Raw genomic sequence first — 25,009 nt, 5'->3', positions numbered from 1 at the left:
AATTAAGGGTTCAAGAGTTGTAAGTAATAACTGCCTTGGGAGTAATCAGTAAGTCAGACTGAAAGATTGTTGCTACTCCTCCTCCTCACCCAGAACTTCTGGGTATGATCTGGAAATATCATGACAGAAAGAATATTTTAGTACAAATATTTATGTTTAAACAGGAATTATAGGGGACCAGCCAAGGGCTCATCAAGGAAAGTGGGGAAATTTTGAATGGCTACTACTGCTGTTTCTCTGTGTGGCTGAGTTTCTGCTGTTTTGACCACTAACAACTGCACTCTTTTAGGTGCTGAACTCAGCTTTTTCTACAAATATGCTTAGCCATCCAAATACTCACACCAACGCACCCCCAAGTAAATCTTCCAAAGAGCTGGAGGTCATATAGAATACTTTTGCATTAATGTGGCCATCCTGCTTTGATCCAGCAAATGGTAGATCCAGCCTTGATTTAATCAAGCCAACCATGTAGTTAGAATTGCACTGAAATATCCTTTGTGTAGAGGCTGTCTGCTTTGATGCATGAACAGTTCCAGCTTGTATGGGGAGCCTGAAATACCAAGACAGGAAAGAATTTTTTTTTTTGCTGTATTTGTTAGCTAACAACACTGCATTATTTTTAACACCAATTAGTCACAACTTTACAAAATAAAGGATCTCACCATGTTATAATGCAATATTAACCTGGCATACCGATTGATAATGTATAGAATTCAAATTGAACTACAGGTATTGATCTGGAAAGCCTCATGTAGAACATGTTTGTAAAAGGTAGGGACAGTCAGTATAATTTTTTGAGCTGATTAGTTATCTGCGACCCATGTTGAGTTTTTGGCCAATCACAGCAGCAGTAGCAGCTTGATTTGTCTCCCAACTAGTGAAGTTAACTGATAAATCAAACTCTTATCAAATACTGTTAGGGTGAACATACAAACATCTTTCCATCCACAAATGCAAAAATTACTTCCTTCACTTTTTAAAAGAAATAAAACCAGCTGAAACCGGTGCAGCCATGTTTGTTATGCTTTAGCCTTTTGCCTCTGGTTGAAGTGTTGACGTCATACATGTCCCTGCCTGTCATTGGTCCGAAACAATTCTCTATCAAGGCAAAGGCATCTTCTGGCTCCTGGCAAGATGTATTTTCAGGAGTTTGTGATTAATAAATCTTGCAACAATTAATTTCGCTTGCTAGGTGAATGCAATGTTCAACACACTAAGAAATACATCCCAAATCCAGTTACTGATCCAACCTGTTGTTTTTTCTCAGCTACCCAGTCATCCTGTCCATAGAGAACCACTGCAGTGTTCCTCAGCAGAAGAAGATGGCCCAATACCTGGTTGAGATCCTTGGGGATAAACTAGATGTGTCCACTGTCAAGGCAGATGAGTCCGGGAGATTGCCATCACCAGAATCGCTCAGGGGCAAGATCCTTGTGAAGGTAAAGTCTGAACGATATTCTGCTGTGGTTCAGGCGAGTTTTTAGATGGTACAGTAGCAGCCATTCAAAATGGCCATTCTCAGTCGAATGCAGGCTGAATGGCAGATCACTCCCCTCCAACTCCCAGAAAAATCCCTTACAACTTTCAGCCACTGGAATGACCCCCTCTTGCATATTTTTTTACTCTGACTCCACCCTTTCACTGAATTACAGGGTCTGACCAGGAGATGACGCTTCTCTTTAGATCTTAATGTCCACAAATCATGACAGAAAGAATATTTTATTACAAATATTGATGTTTAAAAGGGAATTGTACGGGACCAGCCAAGGGCCCATGGGGAAACGTTGTCTGGCTACTACTGTACAATGTTCCTATGACTTCCAATCTGAAATTTTTCACAGTCTGATGACTTGGCCCACAGGCGCCTATTACAGTATGTCAGTTTTTTAAAAAGGAAGTTATGTCCCCCTGAAGGCAATTACACCTCTGATCTTCCCTCCTGGTTCTTTTCCTGGGAGCAAGCTACTTGGTTTAATTACTCTTAACTCAAAACTTGGTAAAACTATATAAAACTATATAAAAATAACAGCAATAAAAACTAAGTTTATTACAGTTCCAATCATTACAGGACAGAGAAATTGAGTCGGCATTGCAGTTGTTGATCTTTACAATAGAACTTCAAAGGCTGAGTTATGGACTGATTGAAGTGAAGAAAGAGAAGTATGTGAATATGGTATCTGGGTCAGGAGGAAGCCTGTCTGACTAAAACAATCAAGATTGTTTTCAGATTGTGTTGAGCTGCAACAAATAACAGCGCAGCTCATCTGTAGAGAATAAAAGGTTCACCAAGTAACTTTAAAAAACATTTCTGATTTACCCTCTTTTAAGCGTTTGACTTCTTCTTTGTTTCAATCGACATCTCTGGTGTTGGAGCCATGATTCATGTCAGTCCATTTGGTGCAGCAGCTCTTTAAGGTGTGATCGCTCCTCTTTAGATGCAGAATAACAAGCAGGTCCAATTTCATACAGGTGTTAGTTTTGGGGGTGAAAATTTACAGGGTAATACCGTATTTTTTTCCTCAACATTGAGGGATTCCATAATATTTTTCCCCTGCTTTGTCTAAAAACTTAACCATTACTACCACGTTTTTTTTTTCTCTTGATTTGTTTTAGTGTTTCCTAAAGCCAAACAGTTGCCATTTGAAATGACTTTAGTTTTGTATCATGTATTTTTTCCTACAAAAATTAAACAAGAGGCTGGTAATTCCATAATTTTTGCCAGGGGTTGCAGGTTTTCAGCCTAAAGTCTGGTTTGGTTTTCTGTATCAACCCTACTGTCTTTTAACAGAAACTCAGTGCTCTGGTTGAAGAGTAGCCTATAAATGATTTATTTAAGGATTCTGGGACAGTTCCATCCGTGTATAGAAATAAGTTTTCTACTTCTCCTTCAGGGAAAGAAGCTGCCCCCAAATATTGATGAGAACGCCGAGGAGGGAGACGTGTCTGATGAGGACAGTGCTGATGAGATGGAAGACGACTGTAAGCTGATGAACGGAGATGTACGTACTCCCTTTGATGTGTTCTGGTCAGTTTCCAGCAGATGTTGTGTTCCTGTGTTCAGTAGATTAAGTATTCATTTTGGCATGAGTTTCCAGTTTGTAGTGGTTTATGTTCGTATCAGGCTTTGCTGACAAAGTGTTCTCCTGGTTTGCTTTGTTCCTGCTTTGTGCGAGTGGTTGGTCTTACTTCCTGCTCTCCTCTCTTCTTCTCCTCTCTTCCTGCACGTGTGCTAACTCCTTTCAAAGTGGAAGGTATCGTATCTCAGACTTCATCTTTAGTCATCCCAGTCATGTCCCATCTGCCTCATCCTTCCTGTTAAAGTTGTCTGCTCTAAAACTGCATCAACTGATTCTATGAAGGAGCTATTCGGATACATGAGACTAGAGAAGCAAATGCACATATTTAGGAAGAATTATCTTAATGTTTGTCAAAACCAGAGAATGTTTAATTGAAGAAAATTAAGTGTGAAGAGAACACTTGGAGCCTTTTAGTTTTAACTTAACTCTGAGGAGGTGCTGCTGTTACAGTTTAGTTTTTACTGACAGAATATTTTAATCCTTAATGTCTGCATGTAGTTTGCTCATTTGGACAGGTCTGATGTTGAAAATAATAATAATAAAAAAATCTGAACTAAATAGAAATCAGAACTAATACATAAAAACTGCACCAGAAAGTGAAGAATCATTCAAACACGAACTATTCAATTAATTGTCAGATTGTTTTTATTAATTATATTATCAAAAAATTTCCTTAAACTTATTTCTGTGTGGATATGACTTCGATTTGGCTTTTTCAAAACTGATGCTTTTTTTTCCATCATTGTTTATTATGAAATCATTATTATTAATCAACTCTGCCATCTTGTGGCCGAGCTATGCGTGTGCATATTACTCAAACCAAAGTACAGAGTTCAGAATCAGCTTTGTTGCATGAGAAAGGGATTTAACTTTGGCTCAACTTTGTTTTCATTGAAGGCATTTTAAGTGCAACTCTACAAGATGTAATTGTAGTGAATATTTAGACAAACACGTTCCTGGTGCTAATGGGTTGTTTTTAGGAGCAGATGCTTCCCAGGGGAGGCAGCACCTTGTGAACAAGGTGCTGCAGTGAAGGCATTGACTAATTGTATCAAATCCACACTTCTCCTGCAGTTTGTTTACAGAGTAGAGGTTTGTGTGGTGCTGAAATGAAGGGAGGCATTTAAAGCTTTAGGGAACCTCCCACAGGTACAGAGACTCGTTAAAGATCTTGATGGATATGGCTGTCAGTTGAGTCTGTATTACGCCATTATATCTGGACCTTAAAAGACTTATTTTGGTTCCACCTCCTTCTCTAGTGCCTCCAAAAGAATTGATTTTATTTTTGGAAATATGATTTCTTTTTAATAGACCTTTAATGATCTCTTATTTTTATAAAGGGCTGGTGTTTTAGGAACTAAATGGGATCACTGCTATCATTTCTAGAATGCATTAAATCGGTCAATGGGCCACATAGTGACGCTTTAAAGTATAATATTCTCATCTCAAATGATCTTAAAACCTACTTTTATTGAACTACAGCAACAGAAAAGAGAACTTTTAACTTTCAATGGAGCGCTCCATTGAAAGCTGCAGCTGCCGCATTGCATGCTGCTGCTCAATAGTTGTTGCCATCTTCCTTGTTGTGCTTTCTCCAGGTTCATGCAGCTTTGTCGTCACGCCCTCGAAACCCCGCCTGCTTTGCACCCAGTTATTCAAAACACATCTCTGCGTTTTGATTGGCCCGCCAGTTCTATGGCCTGGAGGATTGATTTAGGCTAGACCACTCGCAGGCAAAAATGATTTTAGGCGCTGGCAGGTGGGGCTAGTTTAGTAGGCCATGAATTTTAACCATTCTTCTTTGCAAAACAATTCCAGTCCAGTTAAGTTTGATGGTCGCTGAGCATAGACAGCCTGCTTCAAATCATCCCAGAGATGTTGAGTAATATTCAGGTCTGGAGATTGGAATGGCCATTCCACAACGTAAATCTTGCCCTTCTAAGGCTTTGTGAAGGCAAATCTGTGTTTTGCATGGTCCGATATGGCGTCACAAACCTAAAAAAATTATGTACCAGTTTAGTAATGGTGACACTATTAGTCAGGTTTATATTTTTTAAATATATCAAACCTATTCATTTTCTGAGAATATGTTTATTTAAGAGCAACATATGCAAATTAACAAACACCGAGAAAATGTTACCTATATTTTATTTTCCATGTGAATCCCAGATTGTTATTATTCTTTGCCTTTTCTAAAAAGTGCTTTAAATCAGTCCTAGCTGTCTTTATCCATGCGGGGTCTGATCCTGGTGTTTGAAAAAGGAGACCGGGAAAGCAGAATAAAGCGTTAGCCTCGCTGCATGCAGTTAGCCAAGCCTTGTAGTTAAACAGGTCCTAGAAGACCGTGTGAACCGTCGCCATCTGTCTTGAGTGATTTCACTTTGGCGTCTTGACCTGTCAATCAGCCGCACGAAGACTTTGACGACAGTTCCTGTCCGCTCTGGGTGCAGCTCTCCTCCGCCCTTAGCTCCCTTTTCCTTTTGCATTGCAGAGGAGCTACTGCCTGTGTTCAACTTTTAAAGAGAGCCTAAAGCTAAAAAAATTTTGCGCCCCACAACGAAAATACGTCACCAATCCGAAGACGGACGAAACAGCTTTGCTCACCAGTAAAGATTAAATATTTATCTTGTAAATCTAAAAAATATATTCATATATTTTTAAATATTTTAAATTTATGATTTAATTTTTATTTGTTTTTTTATGTCTGAATCAAGGTCACTGGGTGGGTGGGGCTGCGCCCTCTATTGACCAGCCTCCACTGCTAATTAACTAGAAATAAAGCTACATTTCTGGAAAAAGTTGAAGAATGTTCAGTGAAAAAATATATAGAACTTTAAGAAACCTCACACTCCAGAAAACGCTTGATTTGACTCGCCTCATCTTTTTGAAGCTTTACCCACAGGTCTTAGCTGCTCTGTAGAGCAATTTTCATGAAATGATACAAGACAAAATCGTTTGACCAAGTTTTTTCTGCTGTGAATCCCATGTATAGAACATGGCAGCCTTTCAAAGTGGGAAGACCTCCAGAACTAAACTGACCATTATTAACCAATCATAAACACCTCTCTACAGTATTGTTCTTATCGTTTGACCTTCAACTGCTGCCCTGTCCTACAGACATCAGCTAACAGGAAGCAGGTGGAAAACATGGCTAAGAAAAAACTGGACAGCCTGATGAAAGAGTCAAAGATCCGCGACCGAGAGGACCCAGACAGCTTCACCATCGCAGGCCTCCCACCGAGTGGGAAGAACCCGGAAAAGGGTGACGGCAAGGTACAGTAATCACTATGCTTTGAAGCTTATTATTTGGCAAAGAATTTCTGGTCCCTTCAGGGTCATCATAACACATTTGACATTTATTCATTGTTATTGAGAACAGATGAAAGTTAGAATAGAATAGAAAATCCCTTTATTGTCCCACAATGGGGACATTCTGGTGTTTACAGCAGCGAAAATATTATAGAAAACATTGTATATGTATAAGATTAACATACTACTTAAGAGTTAAAAGATAAACAATAAAATACTGTACTATAAAGTGTTTTAACAATATAAAACTCCACCTGGAGAATAAATAACCAATATACAGCTATGGACATTTTTACAGTAATGGATATTTGAAAATAGCGGAAATTAGAGGATGACTACAAGGTCTTTAGCAGCGTCCCCTGCACTCCTAAAGACCTCAGTCTCCTCAGCAGGAAGAATCTGCTCAACCATTGCTTTACTAATAGTTATGTTTTTCTGTTTTTTTTATTGGCTAAAAACATATTTATACCAAATCAAGTTTAAATTATTCTTTACTCTAAAGTAACAAAATAATACAAATATGTTTAAATGGATGCAGAAGGAGATGGAGAACTGAAGCAAAATGTTGAAATTAAATGGTGAAGACCTGAGTTTCTATGCCAATTCAAATTGAAACCTTAAAGTTTAAACCCAACCATCCATCCATCCATCCATTATCTGACACGCTTATCCCGAGTGGGGTCGCGAGGGGTGCTGGTGCCTATCTCCAGCAGTCAATGGGCGAAAGGCGGGGTACACCCTGGACAGGTCGCCGGCAACCTGTTTTAATTTAAAGATTAAACCGATTCCGGCACAATTTCACAAAAAGCTTTTATTTACTGGTGGGAGATTTTATTATTAGCTTCTTCCTTTCCTCTTAGTGGAAAATTAAAAAACCAGGAGCCCTATGAGGCTGTGGAGAAAACCACAGCAGATGTCAGGGCCCGATTCATAAAAAAATCCTAAGATAGAAGAGTAGCTTCTGGTGGCATCTTAGTTTTACCACAATACTATAGAAGTTATTCACAAAGCACCCCAGCTGCTAAAGTGGAAAAATGTTAAGAGCAGTAAGATTGTTTCAGGAGCAGAGGAGATGGAAGAAACGGAGAAAGCTGAGTGGCTGATTGACCCCTTAAACAATAGATTAAACAAACTCACAAACCTGTAGAACAATCATACTGTTATTGTTAGGAAGATAAGTTCATCTTTATCATCCTCATAGAGGAAAAATGATTAGATTCAGCAGCTGGGTAGGTTTAAAAAATTAATCTCTAGTAATGGAAATTTATTCAGGTTTTAAATAATCAATAAAAATGTTACTGTTTACTAACAGCTTAAGATCATTTTAATTTCTAGAGAATACTTTTTATTTTTAACATAATTTTTTTGTTTTTTTAGACATACTTTTGAAAAGATAAAGCACATTGATATCTAATCTGTAAGCATAGAGGGAGGATGTTCTTTAGGCGAATCCTTACTAGCTGTATTGTTAGTAGCCAGCAGTTCTCTTGTGTTGCTACCATCTCCTCTCTGGTTCTGATTGCAGCTCGTAGAGCTTCTCACATTCCAGGCTGGTTCTAAAATGCAGTGGGAGAGCTGCATCAATCTGCACAGCAGTGAGCTCCTTAATCTGCCTCTTTATCCTGTGATCCTGAAACCAATTTTATCTTTTGGTCCTTCACTTTTCTTTTACCAGAGCTGAACCAACAGGAGACATTTCTCCTCTTCCTTTTCTCAATTTTATGGCAATTTTGCCAAAGATGGGATCTTTTAAAGGGGACTCAGAATAGTTGAAAGCATCACTAACTTATTCCAGTATCAAAAAATGTCCCTGCTTATGATTTTTGTATTAAAGGAAAACTATACTCAGCAAGGAATAATTAATGGATCATTATTTATACCTAAAACTAATAAGTTTGCAGTGATTTAATTAATTTAGCGTTACTCAGTAAAACCCCTCCCTCCTGCCATCTTACAGCAGTGATGTCACGGTGCGGTAAGCCTAGCGCCATTCTCCCCGCTTTCCAAGCTAAATCAATGGGAACTACTAGACACATCTGCAATCAACAGCAATTATTGAAGATTTCCAGAGGACTTCACCATTGAAATTCACCAGAGCTATAGTGAAACTGACAATGCCCACGTGCATGGCAGCTGGATGCTGGAATACATCGGGTAAAAGTGAAAAAAAAAAGAGTTATTCAACCTTTCTGATTCCTGATCCTCCACGGACGGGTTGGTCGTTGGATCGCCAACTTGAAGAGGGAGGATTTGCCATCGAACTTCTGGCCAGAGAAAAAACCCGTAATATGTAGCCAACATTTGGAAGAAGAATGTTTTCAAGTTGACTTGGATAATAACGCGTTGTGACAAACACCAGATACAGCACTGGGACTTGATCAACAGCCAATACCGCACCGTGACGTCACAAACCAGTAGGTGGCAGTAGTGTTCTTTGACAAACATGGATGCCTCCAGTAAAGCACATTCTAATGAAAATGACTCTTATTTAAAACACTTTTTAACTTAAGATTTTGAATTCTGAATATAACCAGACTTCTCCTTTTTAAATAATGAGTTACTGCAACATTTAATTTCCCTGTGGGATTAATAAAGTATTTATGAATTGAACAACCTATCAGCTGGATGTTGGAATACATCGGGTAAAAGTGAAAAAAAAAGTTATTCCACCTTTCTGATTCCTGATCCTCCACGGACGGGTTGGTCGTTGGCCAGAGAAAAAACACGTAATATGTAGCCAACATTTGGAAGAAGAATGTTTTCAAGATGACTTGGATAATAGCGCGTTGTGACAAACACCAGATACAGCACTGGGACTTGATCAACAGCCGATACCGCACCGTGACGTCACAAACCAGTAGGTGGCAGTAGTGTTCTTTGACAAACATGGATGCCTCCAGTAAAGCACATTCAAATTAAAATTCATCTTAATTAAAACACTTATCATTCATTGAACAGTATGTAATAATCTCATATTTAAAGTACTTTCAGAAGTCTGAATTCTGAATATGACCGGACTTCTCCTTTAAATAAATGCACTGTCAAAGAAAAACTCTTCACAAACTCTTTAGATGCAGTTTAAAAAGTAAATCCTGTCTGATATCCATACTGAAATGAAATGAAGAACATGTTGGGGAAATAATGGAGGCCACATACTTTGACAAAGAAAGGACTAAGCATGATTGGCCAGGGCTCGGTGGAAACCTATGAGGTGCCCCCAGGGACATAAATCAGAATTAACTTGCATATACACATATTAAATTACACTCTTCCATATAATATACTGAAAACCTCACACAAACACTAGTAAAAAGCTCTCACATAAACTAGTGAAAACATTTACCTCTTATATAATCTACTCAAAAGCTCTCATACAAAGTAGTGAGAACTGTTCATATAAACTGGTGAAAAGCTTTACCTTTCATACACACTACTAGAACGCTCTCATATAGACTATTAGAACGCTCTCATATACACTACTGGAACGCTCTCATATACACTATTAGAACGCTCTCATATACACTATTAGAAAGCTCTCATATACACTACTGGAACGCTCTCATATACACTATTAGAACGCTCTCATATACACTACTGGAACGCTCTCATATACACTATTAGAACGCTCTCATAAACACTATTAGAACGCTCTCATATACACTATTAGAATGCTCTCATATACACTATTAGAAAGCTCTCATATACACTATTAGAAAGCTCTCATATACACTATTAGAAAGCTCTCATAAACACTATTAGAACGCTCTCATAAACACTATTAGAAAGCTCTCATATACACTATTAGAACGCTCTCATATACACTATTAGAACGCTCTCATAAACACTATTAGAACGCTCTCATAAACACTATTAGAACGCTCTCATATACACTATTAGAACGCTCTCATAAACACTATTAGAACGCTCTCATAAACACTATTAGAACGCTCTCATATACACTATTAGAAAGCTCTCATATACACTATTAGAACGCTCTCATATACACTATTAGAACGCTCTCATATACACTATTAGAACGCTCTCATAAACACTATTAGAACGCTCTCATAAACACTATTAGAACGCTCTCATATACACTATTAGAATGCTCTCATATACACTATTAGAACGCTCTCATATACACTATTAGAAAGCTCTCATATACACTACTAGAACGCTCTCATAAACACTATTAGAACGCTCTCATAAACACTACTAGAACGCTCTCATATACACTATTAGAACGCTCTCATAAACACTATTAGAACGCTCTCATACACGCTACTAGAAAGCTCTCATACACACTACTGAAAAGCTATTAGCGGATTTCAGTAGAAACGGAAGGTGTTTCAGTGAAACAGGAAGGACCGTCATTACACCGGAAGTTGTTTTAAACGGAGGTCATTCTGGCTAGCTCCGTACATTTTGTGCTATCTCCGGCCGAAATTGTATCAAATAAAATTATTGATTCATGCTCAGCTATCCGCTAAACAACTCACAGAAGCATGGGCATTACTCGACTTTATTTTTTATGTTTTTGCTTCAACAGAGATCCTTTTCCGGTGTTGTGCGAAATTCTGTTCCCATGTGAAAATCTGTTCCACCTGTGTCGGGAGCGCGCCGCGCATTGCAGCCACATAAGCGGATCTGATCATTTCCCAGGCCTTTCGGATCATTTCTTGGTTAAATAAAAAGTCGTAAAATTATACAAGGTTGAGACATTTAGTTTAATCAGCCGCTGTTGTTTACAAAATTGTAAAATAAAAAAAATAAATGCGGTTTTCTTATGCTGTTTTGTGTTGTTATTTTAAACGCCAAGAGAATCAGTCTCTTTCCAAGTTTTTTCACTTTAGCCTGACAGAAATAAAAGTCAAGTCACCAAATACCAAATTTGTATTTATAATTTTTTATTACTGATATAAGATGATGGGAAGTGCCTGATAGCAGTTCCATAATATAGAAACAAATTAATTTAGCTGCAAATCTTAAACTGTGTTTATTCCTCTCTTCATCAACAACAAACCATCTGGATTCGGTGATATTTGAGCAATGTTTGCCTAAATTAAAGGAGGGGGACCATATATTTTAGCTTTCTAATAGTGTGTATGAGAGCGTTCTAATAGTGTATATGAGAGCTTTCTAATAGTGTATATGAGAGCGTTCTAATAGTGTATATGAGAGCTTTCTAGTAGTGTGTATGAGAGCGTTCTAATAGTGTATATGAGAGCGTTCTAATAGTGTATATGAGAGCGTTCTAATAGTGTATATGAGAGCTTTCTAATAGTGTATATGAGAGCTTTCTAGTAGTGTGTATGAGAGCTTTCTAGTAGTGTGTATGAGAGCGTTCTAATAGTGTATATGAGAGCTTTCTAATAGTGTATATGAGAGCGTTCTAATAGTGTATATGAGAGCTTTCTAGTAGTGTGTATGAGAGCGTTCTAATAGTGTATATGAGAGCGTTCTAATAGTGTATATGAGAGCGTTCTAATAGTGTATATGAGAGCGTTCTAATAGTGTATATGAGAGCTTTCTAGTAGTGTGTATGAGAGCTTTCTAGTAGTGTGTATGAGAGCGTTCTAATAGTGTATATGAGAGCATTCTAATAGTGTATATGAGAGCATTCTAATAGTGTATATGAGAGCTTTCTAATAGTGTATATGAGAGCGTTCTAATAGTGTATATTAGAGCTTTCTAATAGTGTATATGAGAGCGTTCTAATAGTGTATATGAGAGCTTTCTAGTAGTGTGTATGAGAGCGTTCTAATAGTGTATATGAGAGCATTCTAATAGTGTATATGAGAGCTTTCTAATAGTGTATATGAGAGCTTTCTAATAGTGTATATGAAAGCTTTCTAGTAGTGTATATGAGAGCTTTCTAATAGTGTATATGAAAGCTTTCTAGTAGTGTGTATGAAAGGTAAAGCTTTTCACCAGTTTATATGAACAGTTCTCACTACTTTGTATGAGAGCTTTTGAGTAGATTATATAAGAGGTAAATGTTTTCACTAGTTTATGTGAGAGCTTTTTACTAGTGTTTGTGTGAGGTTTTCAGTATATTATATGGAAGAGTGTAATTTAATATGTGTATATGCAAGTTAATTCTGATTTATGTCTCTGGGGGCACCTCATAGAAACCAATCCATGGTATCAATCCTCCATACTCCACCTGCATTGAGGAAACTAGGACCCACTGAATCAGCAAAAGATTTACCAGTTGGTCTGATTTCATTCTGATTCTCAATGGCATTCAGAGTGTCATCACTTATCCTGTCTGTCTCTCTCTATAGTTGTACCTCACCTGACCAAAGTAAACCCATTTGGGGTGTTTTACCTGATATATGAGGCAATATGTGGTTCAGTTTCAGCCTTCAACCCATTAAAAACCTCTGGTTTGATGCTCCCTTATGAAGGTAAAATTCTGTGATATTTAGTGAGGTTTAGGAAGTTTATAGTCGACTGAAATTGTTTGTTGCCTGGATTACTGCACACTTTCACCCAACGTTGAAAGTCTTACAGCTCAAAGTGTGTATAAACCATGAGGGTCCAGTGCAATAGTCAGCAATTTTCTTAGACCCAGAGTTTTACTCTGATTAAAAACTGATCCTTTGTTTGAACAGCAGTGAAAAGTTTGAAGCAGCTTCAGGGTGTTTTACAAAATAAATGTGCTTTTTGTTTTTTGTTTTTTCATTTTAATGGAAAAATACAGCCAGCTTTACTCTTAGATCACTCCAAGTGTCGAATGATGAACAACTTATTCTCTGTAGGTTTGCTCTGTGGGAACGATTACATTTGTGTTGTAAATGCTTCTCAGCAAACACACATTTTCTAACCGTTTTCAGGGTAAAAGTGACGACGGGACAGACACAGCAGATGAGGCCAATCCCAGCAGCACTAAACGCACCAGCCGCTCCTTCATTGGGAGCTTCTCTAAACGCAAGGTAGGTCCTATTTCCATACCTCCTAACTCCATTTTCTACATCAGAATTGGTCTATAAATGAAATTAAATAAAGTTATTTGTGCCAAAGCTCCCATGTACAGCAGCAGCGATTCAAAATGGCCCCTCCCAGTCAAACGCCAGCCGAACGGCAGCTAACTTCCAGCCACTGGAGCCCCCCCTCCTTCTCTTGGGCGTGCAGATTTATTTTACTCTGACCCCACCCTTTCACTGAATTACAGGGTCTGACCAGCAGAAGGCGCTTCTCTTTAGATTTTAATGTCCACAAATCATGACAGAATATTTTAGTTCAAAGATTGATGTTTGAAAAATAATCTTTGGGGCCCAGCCAAGGGCCCTTCAGGGAAAGTGGGGAAATTTTGAATAGCTACGACTGTAATGTAATACTCACTGAGGCATGGGTATTATAAGCACATTGAACATTTTTGGCTCTGCAATTATTTATTTCTATCTTTAAATCAGACTTACTTGTCAGGTAACCTGCTAAATCTTTTAACAGAAAAAGTTGTCCAAGTTGAAGAAGACATCAAGCTTCGAAGACACAGACACAGACCAGGAGAGCACAAGCAGCACTTCCCGCGCCGCGCTCCACCATAGCAAGTATGTGTCAGAGACAAACCACTTTACTCCAGTGTTTATCCTGGAGGCCAGTAAGAGGATCTTTTTGGGACTGTCAGTGAGGATTATAGATGGGTTTCTATCTCCTGTGGCCTCAAAGAAAATGTTTTACTTCTAAGTGAACAGCCCACAGCTGGACGCACTGAAACAAGTCTGCATATAGTAAAAGAGGCATTACTCTCCACTTTCCTGCTTTGTCTTTTATGTGGTTGTTTTGTTTTTAAAAGCTTACTTCATGTATTCATTATAAAAATTATGCTTTCATAAACTTCTCTTTTTAATAATTTTTTTTTAGCAGGGTTCATGATGTCTCACCCTTTTTCTTGGCCCCACAGAAAGAAAAAGACCATGAAGCTTTCAAGAGCTCTGTCTGATCTGGTGAAGTACACCTGCTCCGTTGGTCTATATGATATTGAGGCACAAGGTGATTGTTTTCTAGTGGAGTGCAATATGCTGATGAAGGTTCTCAGTCATCCAGGTCATAGTCATTCCGTAAAAATTCAAAAATTACCACTGGACTTAGAAACCAAGTCCAGTGGATATTTTTTTTTATTTTTACGGGGGTTTTCTAGTGAAATTATCCATCAGGAACAGGTTGTATAAAACCAAACCCATGATCTGAAAGTGTATTTCTTGATTTTCTTAGTTTTAAATCGGCTTATTTTGAATATTTTCAAAATAAGCCAATTTAAAGCTAAGTATCTTAACTTATTGCTTAACAAACTGCAGCAATTTAAAACAGTATCTTAACTTCAGTAAACTGTAGTTCAAATAATCAAGGAAAGGTTTTAATAAGTGGAAACTTTCCCTTTAGTTTGTCTGAAGTGAGAAGCCTAGGATGGCGTTGTAGCGAAAATACTCACTGCTTGAAACTGCTCCTTAGCTACAGTGAAATATTCAGTTATACGAGGGACATTCAGTAACTAACGCCCCTCACAACCTTCTAGTAGTTTGACCTAGCTGACATTTTGCATGTACAATTATTTATATTCTATAGATTAAGTGGCAAATGAAATGAAAATAACTTGGTGTGATGATGCCCCATCATATGGTCTTTTCATTAAAAGACTCCAGCGGTGTGCATCCTTTCAAATAAAACCAGATCACTGCTCAGCAGGCTCCATTTCAGACTTGACTCGCTTCAACCAGCTGTAAATCAGAAACTCCAATTAGTCCAGAGCTGTAATTTGCCACTTGATCTATAGAGAGATAAATATTTGCACATACAAAATTTCAGGTACATCAAACAACTGGAAGTGGGTTAGGGGTGAACACTCCTTGTATATTAAATACTCTTATTTTTTTTGTAGTGTGAAATCCATGTGAGTTTCACTGTTCCGCTTGTTGTATTGCAGCTAACTGCAGCTGGCAGGTGTCTTCTCTGAGCGAGACCAAAGCTCATCAGTTGATGCAGCAGAAAGCGACTTCCCTGATCCAGTTTAACCAGCGCCAGCTCTCCCGGATCTATCCTTCCTCCTACCGTGTAGATTCGTCTAATTTCAACCCTCAGCCTTTCTGGAACTCTGGCTGCCAGCTTGGTAGGATCTCAGCTCATTTACCTTAGATTAAAATGAACACTATTTTATTTTTCCAGTTTTACATCTCATATTCTATATAACATTACTTTGATTACATTGCAAGAAAGTAAAAAAAAAAAAACAATCCACCGGCCTTTGTTTCCAAGTTTGAAGACATTTCGCTTCCCATCCCGGAAGCTTTTTCGATTCAAATGTCAGAAATAACATTGAGTTCAAGGCTTTATACAGTAGCCGAACAAAGCCTTGTTTTTGCTTAGACAAAATGCAAATTGAAAAATACGATCAGGTCCACCCTTTTGGAATGGGGGTCGTTTGGCTTCTTTTGTTGGCCTGCAATGCCCCATACCTGTCTATGTCTCTGAAAGGGGGGTTATTAAAGAGAACTGTTTGCCTGGCTGAATAGGCTTGGTCTTCTGTTCCCCTGTAAAGGGGTTGGGGTTGCAATGATGGCAGGAAGGGATCAACTCAATTGCTGCATTGCAGGTTTTTGAAAGCTGAAATCTGAGTCCACCCCCTCTGTTTAAGGTTGGTTTTTCTTTCTTCAAAACAAGGCTTTGTTGGGCTACTGTATAAAGCAACTCAACGCTATTTCTGACATTTGATTTGGAAAAGCTTCCTGGATGGGCAGTGAAAAAGTCTTCAAACTTGGAAACAAAGCCCAGTGGATTGTTTTTTTTTTTTTTACTTTTTTGGAATGACTATGACCTGGATGAGAATCTTTACCAGCATATTACTTTGATTTCAGTTGCTCTCAACTATCAGTCGGAGGGGCGAGTCCTTCAGCTCAACCGAGCAAAATTCTACAGCAATGGCAACTGTGGCTACATCCTCAAACCCTCCTGCATGTGTGAAGGTCTGTAAGTTAATAACTTTTTTTCCCAGCCAGTTTATCAGAACATCGGGACAAATGTTTTCTACCCACCATAGGTGCCTTTAATCCAAACCTGGATGACCCGCTGCCTGGTCGGATGAAGAAACAGCTGATTTTAAAGATAATCAGTGGACAACAGCTGCCTAAACCCAAAGACTCAATGCTAGGAGACAGAGGAGAGGTAACAAAAATCCATTAGTCTTTTTAGTCCCTTTTACTCTGTTAGTAAACTCCATCCTCCTCATGTTTGTAGCCCCAGATTACACCCCTCCCCCCGTACACTGGGTCCCATTAAATGCTCATTGTTGAAATGTTGAAGAAAGCCCCAATTGTCCGCTCAGGTTAACACAAGTCCTGTGAATAAAGGTAAAGAGCAAAAAGCTCCTGTACATCCATCAGTAAGTTACAATGAACCAGACGGCATTTTTATTTAAAGCATTTTCCTTCAGATGTAGTAGATCAAACATGTTACTTTTATTGGCTGCCATGCAGCCATGGGAGCGAACAAAGAGTCTGTCAGCGATGATTTCTATCCACCAGAGCATGTCCAGTGTCCATGACATCAACTGTGTTACTTTGCCAAAGGTGGCAGCGGTCTTTCAATACGGCATCAGGTCTAAAGTCAGATTGATTACAGCACCAGGATATAGGACAGCATAAGCTAACACTTTGTCCTGGAGGAAGAATGTTAGCTGTCAGTTCGTCCAGCTAGACTCAAACACGGTTAAAAAGGCCAGAACCACAAAATGCACTTTTATTTGCTTTCTTCATGTGCAGATTTAAATGAGGCATCCTGTTGTCCTAGAAACACCTGTAAAAAAAAAAAAGAAATGGAGCGCTGTAGTTTAGGTCCAAGTTGTGTCCAGGCAACCATTTTTCTACCTCTATGCAGGCTGTCCACCGTCCTTCATGTGTTATCATAGGTCCTCCTCCTTATTATAGCATTTGGAACAATGCATTCAGTCAGATTTTTTTTTTCATCTGGTTTGTGGCGATATTAGACAGTAATGTCTCCTCCTGTAGAACCCAGGTCAATTTATAGTAGAATAAATGCTTCTCCTTTAATGATTTAGCTTAGGAGAGACACCAGCTTAGAAAAGATAAGATGGATGCCATTTTCTAATACAAACACATAATTAAACCAACAAAGGAGGGAATTGTGGCCATATTTACGGCATTAATATACGCCCAGCCAGATGACAAAGTTTTAAATTTTTCTGTTTCCTCCTAAATGGCATTCTGACTGTTCTTTCAGATCATTGATCCGTTTGTGGAGGTGGAGATCATCGGCCTTCCTGTTGATTGCTGCAAAGAGCAGACCAGAGTGGTGGATGATAATGGTGAGTTAGAAATCATAAATTGCAAAAAAATGAAATCTTAATAAGTATTTTTTTTTTAAGTACATTTATTTTTTCTTAAATTGCTTAAAATTTATTAATCTGTTTCAAGCATATATTATCTAATGATCTTATTAGGGGTAAATACCGTAATTTTCTGACTATAAGCCGCGACTTTTTCCGCATTTTTCGACCTTGTGGCTTATATAACAATGCGGCTTATCTATGGACTTTTACAGCTTACAGCCACTAGGGCAGTGTTGTGCTTGAACGTGTTTATTGAACAAAAGTTCATGAACTCGTTCATATTTTGGGCGAACGTGAACTGAACGCACTGCATTACTGCCTGATGAACGTTATTGTGAACTCGTTCATTCTGGTGTCTGTGAACGGCACGCTCTCTCAGTTCAGCTCCGTTCAATAGGTTGCCAGATTTCTATAGAGCCCTCCAGGCGAAACCCCGGCTAAATCACACCGTAAACAGGCCTTAATATGTAGCGGGAAAAACACCCAATCTGGCAACACCAGCTACCAGCGTCGTAGCCTACAGCCGCGTGCGTCATCAAAACAAAATGCAGCGTGGAAGCTACAGCAGCATGGAGGCGACCGTGGATGCGACAAAGCAGCAGTGTGATCACTTAAAACAGTTTTATGACCAGGTGGTCGGTGAGGATGATGGCAACAATCTTACATTTCTCTGCTAACTTTGCCCGCCGGCTTTCAGTAAAAAAATCCGTACTTCAGTAACCTTAAATTCCTACCTCAGCCTGGTCCCTCAGTTTGTGTTAGTAAAATGTTCTTAAGGGTTTTACTATTCATGTAACTTGTTTGTTAAACCTGCCTGGTATAATTTTCCAGGATTCCTTTTTAGTATGTACTGCAATGGAATTTCAAATTGAAAAAAATATTAAAATTAAAAAAACATTTGCACCTTAAAGACTACTTTCCTGTTTTTCTTTTAATAATTCCACATAAAAAAGACCATTCAAGCAGCACATTTTTCCTGATGTTTTTGAGAATATACTGTAGGGGTGAAAGCTGCAGCTGCTACTAGTGTGAAGTGAATGGACAGCAACAAAGCGTTAAAGCAGCAATGGGGAAATGCTGTCCCCTCAATGCTAATGTAAACCCTGGTTGGATAAGGATTCAAAACTGGATATAAAGATGAAATCTGACGCACAGTTTCAGAGTTACAACTGATAAAATAATTGCTGTCTGTGGTTCTACAGTAGGCTATGGTGTAATTGAGCAATATATGAAAAAAAAAAAAAAGAATTGAACTAGTTCATTTTTTGGAACTGTGAACTTAGTTCAAAATTTTGAATTATGAACTATGAACTGAACTAGTTCATTTTAAAATGTGTGAACTGAACTTTGAACTAGTTCACGTAGAAAGAGAACTTTCCCAACACTGCACTAGGGTAATACCTAAATCTATGGATTTTACCACCCACCATGTTGACGTCACATTTGCTTTAACACACAAGTACAGTAGCTGCGCGCGCGGGAATGCGGAGATCCTCTGCAAGCAGACTTCTACCGCGAGTGGTACGAGACAGAACAACAGCCAGAAAGACGGACATGGCGAGCGCAAGATAGTTTGTGTGACACCCTCATTATGGAGAACAAACATACCAGTTAATAAATGTGAGTGTCTACTGCACTAAACAGTTAACCTATGCAAATATGAAAAATTGTGTTGAGATGTTAATAAATAGGAGCTTCCCCAAACAGTTGCCTCTTTCCCGACAATCCTCTCTGTGCACGAACCATATGGTAATTAAACATAAAAAAACCTGCAGCTTATATTCAGGTGCGGCTTATAGTCCAAAAATTACGGTACACTTAGTTTAAGAAATGTTATTTCTTTCTAGATTATTTTTGCAGTGTAAAACATTGTTTCACTGTTTGCTAACTGGCAAATGATGGATCACATGATAATCTCAGTTTGCTGTCACTCACTGAGACGGTGTCTCTGGATACAGAGGATTTGTATATTGTTGCTGGGATTTATGATTTCATTGTTTGTGGTGCTGGAGCAGTGCTGCTCCACCTTGTTTAATCCACACACTGAATAAGTGATGAGTGTCGAGCTGTTATTTTCCTATCTTAATATTTGTCTCCATTATGTCCATTAATTTATCGCACATGTTCTGCTGTGAACTCCGTCTCCCCTCTTTTCCATTTTCCCCCCTCTCACTACATACTATGTTCCCTCACTTGGCTCGCTTTTCTAGGCTTCAATCCAATGTGGGAGGAGACTCTGGTCTTTACGGTTCACATGCCAGAGCTGGCCCTTGTACGTTTCCTTGTGTGGGATCATGACCCAATTGGCCAAGACTTCATCGGGCAGCGCACCATCGCCTTCCACAGCATGATGCCAGGTAAAAATCTGTTACGCTCATTTTAGATCAGAGGTGTCAAACTTTATAGGGGGCCACTTCAGTATCATTGTGTTCAAGCAAACACTAAGATTTGTATTAGATTAGATGATTAGATGAGCTTTATTGATCTCACAGCGGAGAAATTCACTTGTCACATATTGGCATAGAAGTCAAAGAAGGTGTAAACAAGGAGGAAAAAGGTGCATTAAGAATAAACAATAAACAATATATATACAGTATATCAAGATAAATAAGGATTAAGGTGCAAGTGTACATGTATCGCACACAATGAAAAACAAAATAAAAATAAGAAAAAAAAAAAAAAAATGTACAATCCGGATGGCTACATATACAGGTGGATTTACTTTTACGTTAAAATGTAGTAGGTAAGGAGCAACGGTGAGGTAGTGGTATGACTATTATATTCACATATATTGCACATTCAGCATATTGCACAGAATATTGCACAGTCAATAAATAAAAACTATAATATGGCTGCACAGTGGTTGTTACAGGAATTATTGTGGTTATAGTGCAGCATTATAGAGTCTGGTGGCGGCAGGAATGAAACCCTTGATGTTGTATCATTTACAAAACATACAATGCATTGGTATTTAGCCACTTTGTACACTTGAAACAAGCCTTTAGTCTTTCATCCAATGCGTCTACATTGTTGAGAGGGGCCAGTTGTGGCCCGAGCTCCTTGAATTTGGACCCTTGTTTTCGATTAAACTAAAACCAGACCATGGGTCTAAACATGTCTGAAAGTTGCTGGTAAAGATTCTCAGTCATCCAGGTCATAGTCATTCCAAAAAAGTAAAAAAAAAAAAAAAACAATCCACTGGACTTTATTTCCAAGTTTGAAGACTTTTCGCATCCTATCCCGGGATATAGTGTTGAGTTGCTTCATACAGTAGCCTAAACAAAGCCTTGTTTTTGCTTAGACAACATGCAAATTGAAATGGACGAATGGGTCCACCCCTTTGGACCCCTTTGGGGTCATTTTGCTTCTTCTGTTAGCCTGCTTAGCCGTCTGGTCCTCAAAAGAATGTCACCCGAGTCCACCGTCTCTGTTTAAGGTTGTTTTTCTTTCTTAACATAGATTGCTTCCTTCACGCCCCTCTCAAACCACCTATTTTCTTTGTCCAAAATGTCAGCATTCTGGTGCTCAGAAGAATGTTATTCGTTTGAGGACTTTTGAGGACAAGAATGTTCCAGAATATTCACATTTTGGACAAAGAAATAGGTGTTTTGAGAGGAGCGTGAAGAAAGCCATCTATGTTAAGAACGAAAAATAAAGCTTAAACGGGGGGGGGGGGGGGGGGTGGACTCATGTTTCAGCTTTCAAAAACCTACAACGCAGCAATTGAGTTAATCCCTTTCCGTTAGCAGCGCAACCCCATCCCCTTTACAGGGGAACAGAAGACCCTGCCTATTCAGCCAGGGCAATAATTCCCTTTAAAGACCCACCTTTCAGAGGCATAGACCGGTATGGGGCATTGCAGGCCAACAAAAGAAGCCAAACGCTTCTCTTTCCAAAGTGTTTCAATTTGCATGTTGTCTAACAAAAATAAGGCTTTGCTGGGCTAATGTATAAAGCAACTCAACGCTATTTCTGACACTTCTTCTTTTTTACTTTTTTTGAATGTCTGAAAGTTATGTTCATATATTTTTTTTTATTGACATGTTATCTAACTGAAACACTGGAAAAGGTCTTTGAAAATTCACTACAAAGCTGTGCCATTAAGCTTAACCCTTTTTGTCTTTTTCTGTTGTGAAGCTTAGATTTTTCTTTAAAGATATAAATAAAACATGATGTTTAAAAGGACATTTTAAACAGAGAAATGTTAACTTTATAGATCTCCCTGAAGAGAGTCTGAGACGCAGAAAGAGAGGAGGACCAGTTGTTTCCAAGAAAAGCATCACATGTTATTGGAAAAGGGAGCCTCTCATCAAAAGGCAGTTTCTCAGAACAGAGGAAGTAAAGAAATATTCTGGAACATTGACTTCCCCTTGATCTGGGAAGAGTTAATCAAAAGACAAGTAGGATCAGCTAAGAGAACAAAGTTGTACGCTTGTTTCCAGTACAAACGATGTGAAAGCCTCCCGATGTCGCAGAGTAGATCAAAATTGCCTATAACAATAGATGTATTTGTGTATGAGAATGCTTTGAGATCCTAAACTTGTAGGAAGATGTAAAGGTCTGTCAGCTTCCCTTAATTCAATGTACCACTGAATGGCAAACTGTTTGCTTGAATTTACAGACTAGAAATCTCTTACATTAAAAATAAGTAAATCCCCGCCCCTGCAACCCAACTGGGTTCATCACATAAAATGGTGAAACGGAGAAAAGGCAATAAAATCTCTTACTGTTTTAGGAAAAGCACTTTTAAAACTCAAGTTTTTGTTCATATTTACATGTGAACTGAGGTTGTTTTCTGAATTTGTGCACAGGTTATCGGCATGTTTACCTGGAAGGTATGGAAGAAGCTTCAATTTTTGTTCATGTGGCTGTGAATGACATCACCGGTAAGGTAGGTAGTGCCTGAGGAGGCTGATGTCGAGCTAATATCTGTGTTTGACCTTGCATGTGTGAATGAATACAGACCTCTGAGGAACAGATCTGACAGCTCTATCATTTTGTATCTGTAGGATAAACATGACTCCAAGAGTGTCGTTTAAAGGAAAACTCCGGTCATATTCAGAATTCAAACTTCTGAAAGTACATAAAATATAAATTATTACATACTGTTCAATAACTGATAAGTGTTTTAATTAAGAGTAATTTTCATCTGAATATGCTTTACTGGAGGCATCCATGTTTGTCAAAGAAAACTACTGCCACCTACTGGTTTGTGACGTCACGGTGCGGTATCGGCTGTTGATCAAGTCCCAGTGCTGTATCTGGTGTTTGTCACAACAAGCTATTATCCAAGTCATCTTGAAAACATTCTTCTTCCAAATGTTGGCTACATATTACGTGTTTTTTTTCTCTGGCCAGAAGTTCGATGGCAAATCCTCCCTTCATGATCCTCTACAGACGGGTTCGTCATTGGCAATCCAACAATTAACTCGTCTGTGGAGGATCAGGAATCGAAAAGGTGAAATAACTGATTGTTTTTCCACTTTTACCCGATGTATTCCAACATCCAACTGCCATGCACGTGGGCATTGTCAGTTTCACTATAGCTCTGGTGAATTTCAATGGTGAAGTCCTCTGGAAATCTTCAATAATTGTTGTTGATTGCAGATGTGTCTAGTAGTTCCCATTGATTTAGCTTGTAAAGCGGGGAGAATGGCGCTAGGCTTACCGCACCATGACGTCACTGCCAGAAGATGGCAGGAGGGAGGGGTTACTATATTTGGGCAAAAATGGCCGCTAAGTGATCCCAACGAAAATTATTTTCATTATTTTACTGATAAACGCTAAATTTATTAAATCACAGCAAACCTATTAGTTTTAGGTATCAATAATGATCCATTGATTATTCCTTGCTGATCGGACTTTTCCTTTTAAAAACTTTGCAGCTTCAGTTTTGTGAGTTGATCAGCAGAATTATTATTTATTTATGTTGATTAATGGCAAACAGATTTCCCCAAATAACCTTTAAAGCTGAGGAAGCGTTTTAGATGGGAGGTAAAATAATTCTAGGAACAAAATCTATAAAAATGGATGACTTTAAAGAAGACCGTCTTACATTGAATAGAATTATTTGTTCAATTTGCTGAAAATATCACAGTGTTGGATTTTTGAGTCACTTAACCTAAAACACTTGGAAAGCTGATTCTGTTTGAACCTGTTATAGATCTAGAATTCATCTAAAGCCAGATTTACCAGGTGTTACTGTAACACTAATTTCTAAGGGCTTTCTGACATCAAAACTGTATTTCCTATTTTTCGGGAAAAGGAGCTTTAGTGTTAATTTAAGTATAGCTATGCAGTTCTATTGTCTTTTTTGTTGTCTGTAATCATGCAGCTAAAACAATTCATATGAGTCCCAGAAAGATGTTTTTTATTGGTAATTTTACCAGCAGTTAATCATCATTGGGCTTTTCATTGTTTTGTTTGTCTCCAGCCACGCAGTGAATGTTCTTCTTCATAATGTCCTCACTTTGAACTTCCTTTCCTCTGCAGTCTGTCTGCTTCCTGCTGTGACTTCTGTCTCGGTTCACCCCACATCTTTTTTCCCCTCTTTCATCCTCTCTCTTTCTGATTGTCACTCTCTTCTTGTGTCTGTTTGTGATTTCAGTGGAACCGTCTCTTACCAAACACTAAAGGCAGGGAAGTTTTAGGAGCCCGAAGCGTCAGTTAAATCTCAGGTGTAGTGAGCTCCAGTTGGGATCTTGCATGAGCCTAAACATCCACACTAACGATCCACCACCAAACACGCTTGACGGCAACAACTAGCATAATAATGTCAGGCCAACTCATGCTTCTCATGAGTTATGAAGGCCTGACCTGCCTGTACATTCATCACACTCCTCAAGTAGATCCAAAGTAAAAAATAAATAAAACACTACAGGAAACCTATTCAGCTGTCTGCCATTGTAGGCCTGAAATGTAATACTCATAACATCATCTCCTTTGTCAAAAAGATGAATTAACAAGGCAGCGAGATGAAATTAAAAAAATGTATAATGCCAGTCAGACCAGTGTGATGAACAAAGGCATGTCTAATGGCCTTTCTGAGCCAAGAGAAAGTGGTTATATGAGTTTATGACGCTATGTGCGTTTATATTGACCCTGAAATTCTATAAATTCTAATCATTTGTGCATGCCAATTTTGGGAAAAAAAATTTCTTTGCTAAAAGCTTTTGTGCGAAAGAAGTTTTTTTTTTTTATTATTACATGACTCACGTGTCACTTTTTACTTTCACATATGCAGGGTTCCCGCAGGTCCTTAAAGTCTTAAAAGGCA

General features: G+C 38.5%; 1 protein-coding gene across 2 annotated transcripts in view; it reads left to right on the top strand.

Annotated features, from left to right (window-relative positions):
* The window catches only part of plch2a (phospholipase C, eta 2a), an 88,818-nt gene that overhangs the window by 43,925 nt on the left and 19,884 nt on the right, over nt 1-25,009 (top strand). The window contains exons 5-17 of one of the 2 annotated variants that reach the window (XM_038281837.1): nt 1,268-1,439; nt 2,892-2,999; nt 3,246-3,251; nt 6,195-6,350; nt 13,226-13,324; nt 13,842-13,942; nt 14,296-14,384; nt 15,316-15,498; nt 16,244-16,351; nt 16,426-16,550; nt 17,625-17,709; nt 19,944-20,090; nt 22,545-22,624. In XM_038281837.1, the coding sequence (XP_038137765.1) occupies nt 1,268-1,439; nt 2,892-2,999; nt 3,246-3,251; nt 6,195-6,350; nt 13,226-13,324; nt 13,842-13,942; nt 14,296-14,384; nt 15,316-15,498; nt 16,244-16,351; nt 16,426-16,550; nt 17,625-17,709; nt 19,944-20,090; nt 22,545-22,624 (1,459 nt within the window). The remainder of the gene's footprint in view (nt 1-1,267; nt 1,440-2,891; nt 3,000-3,245; nt 3,252-6,194; nt 6,351-13,225; nt 13,325-13,841; nt 13,943-14,295; nt 14,385-15,315; nt 15,499-16,243; nt 16,352-16,425; nt 16,551-17,624; nt 17,710-19,943; nt 20,091-22,544; nt 22,625-25,009) is intronic. The other variant, XM_038281844.1, reaches the window with a different exon arrangement.

Source organism: Cyprinodon tularosa, unplaced genomic scaffold (genome assembly GCF_016077235.1).
Source record: "Cyprinodon tularosa strain WSP-4 unplaced genomic scaffold, ASM1607723v1 ctg1037, whole genome shotgun sequence".
NCBI classification, from domain to species: domain Eukaryota; kingdom Metazoa; phylum Chordata; class Actinopteri; order Cyprinodontiformes; family Cyprinodontidae; genus Cyprinodon; species Cyprinodon tularosa.
Note: the sequence above shows the minus strand (reverse complement) of the source record. Positions and strands in the feature narration are given on the sequence as shown.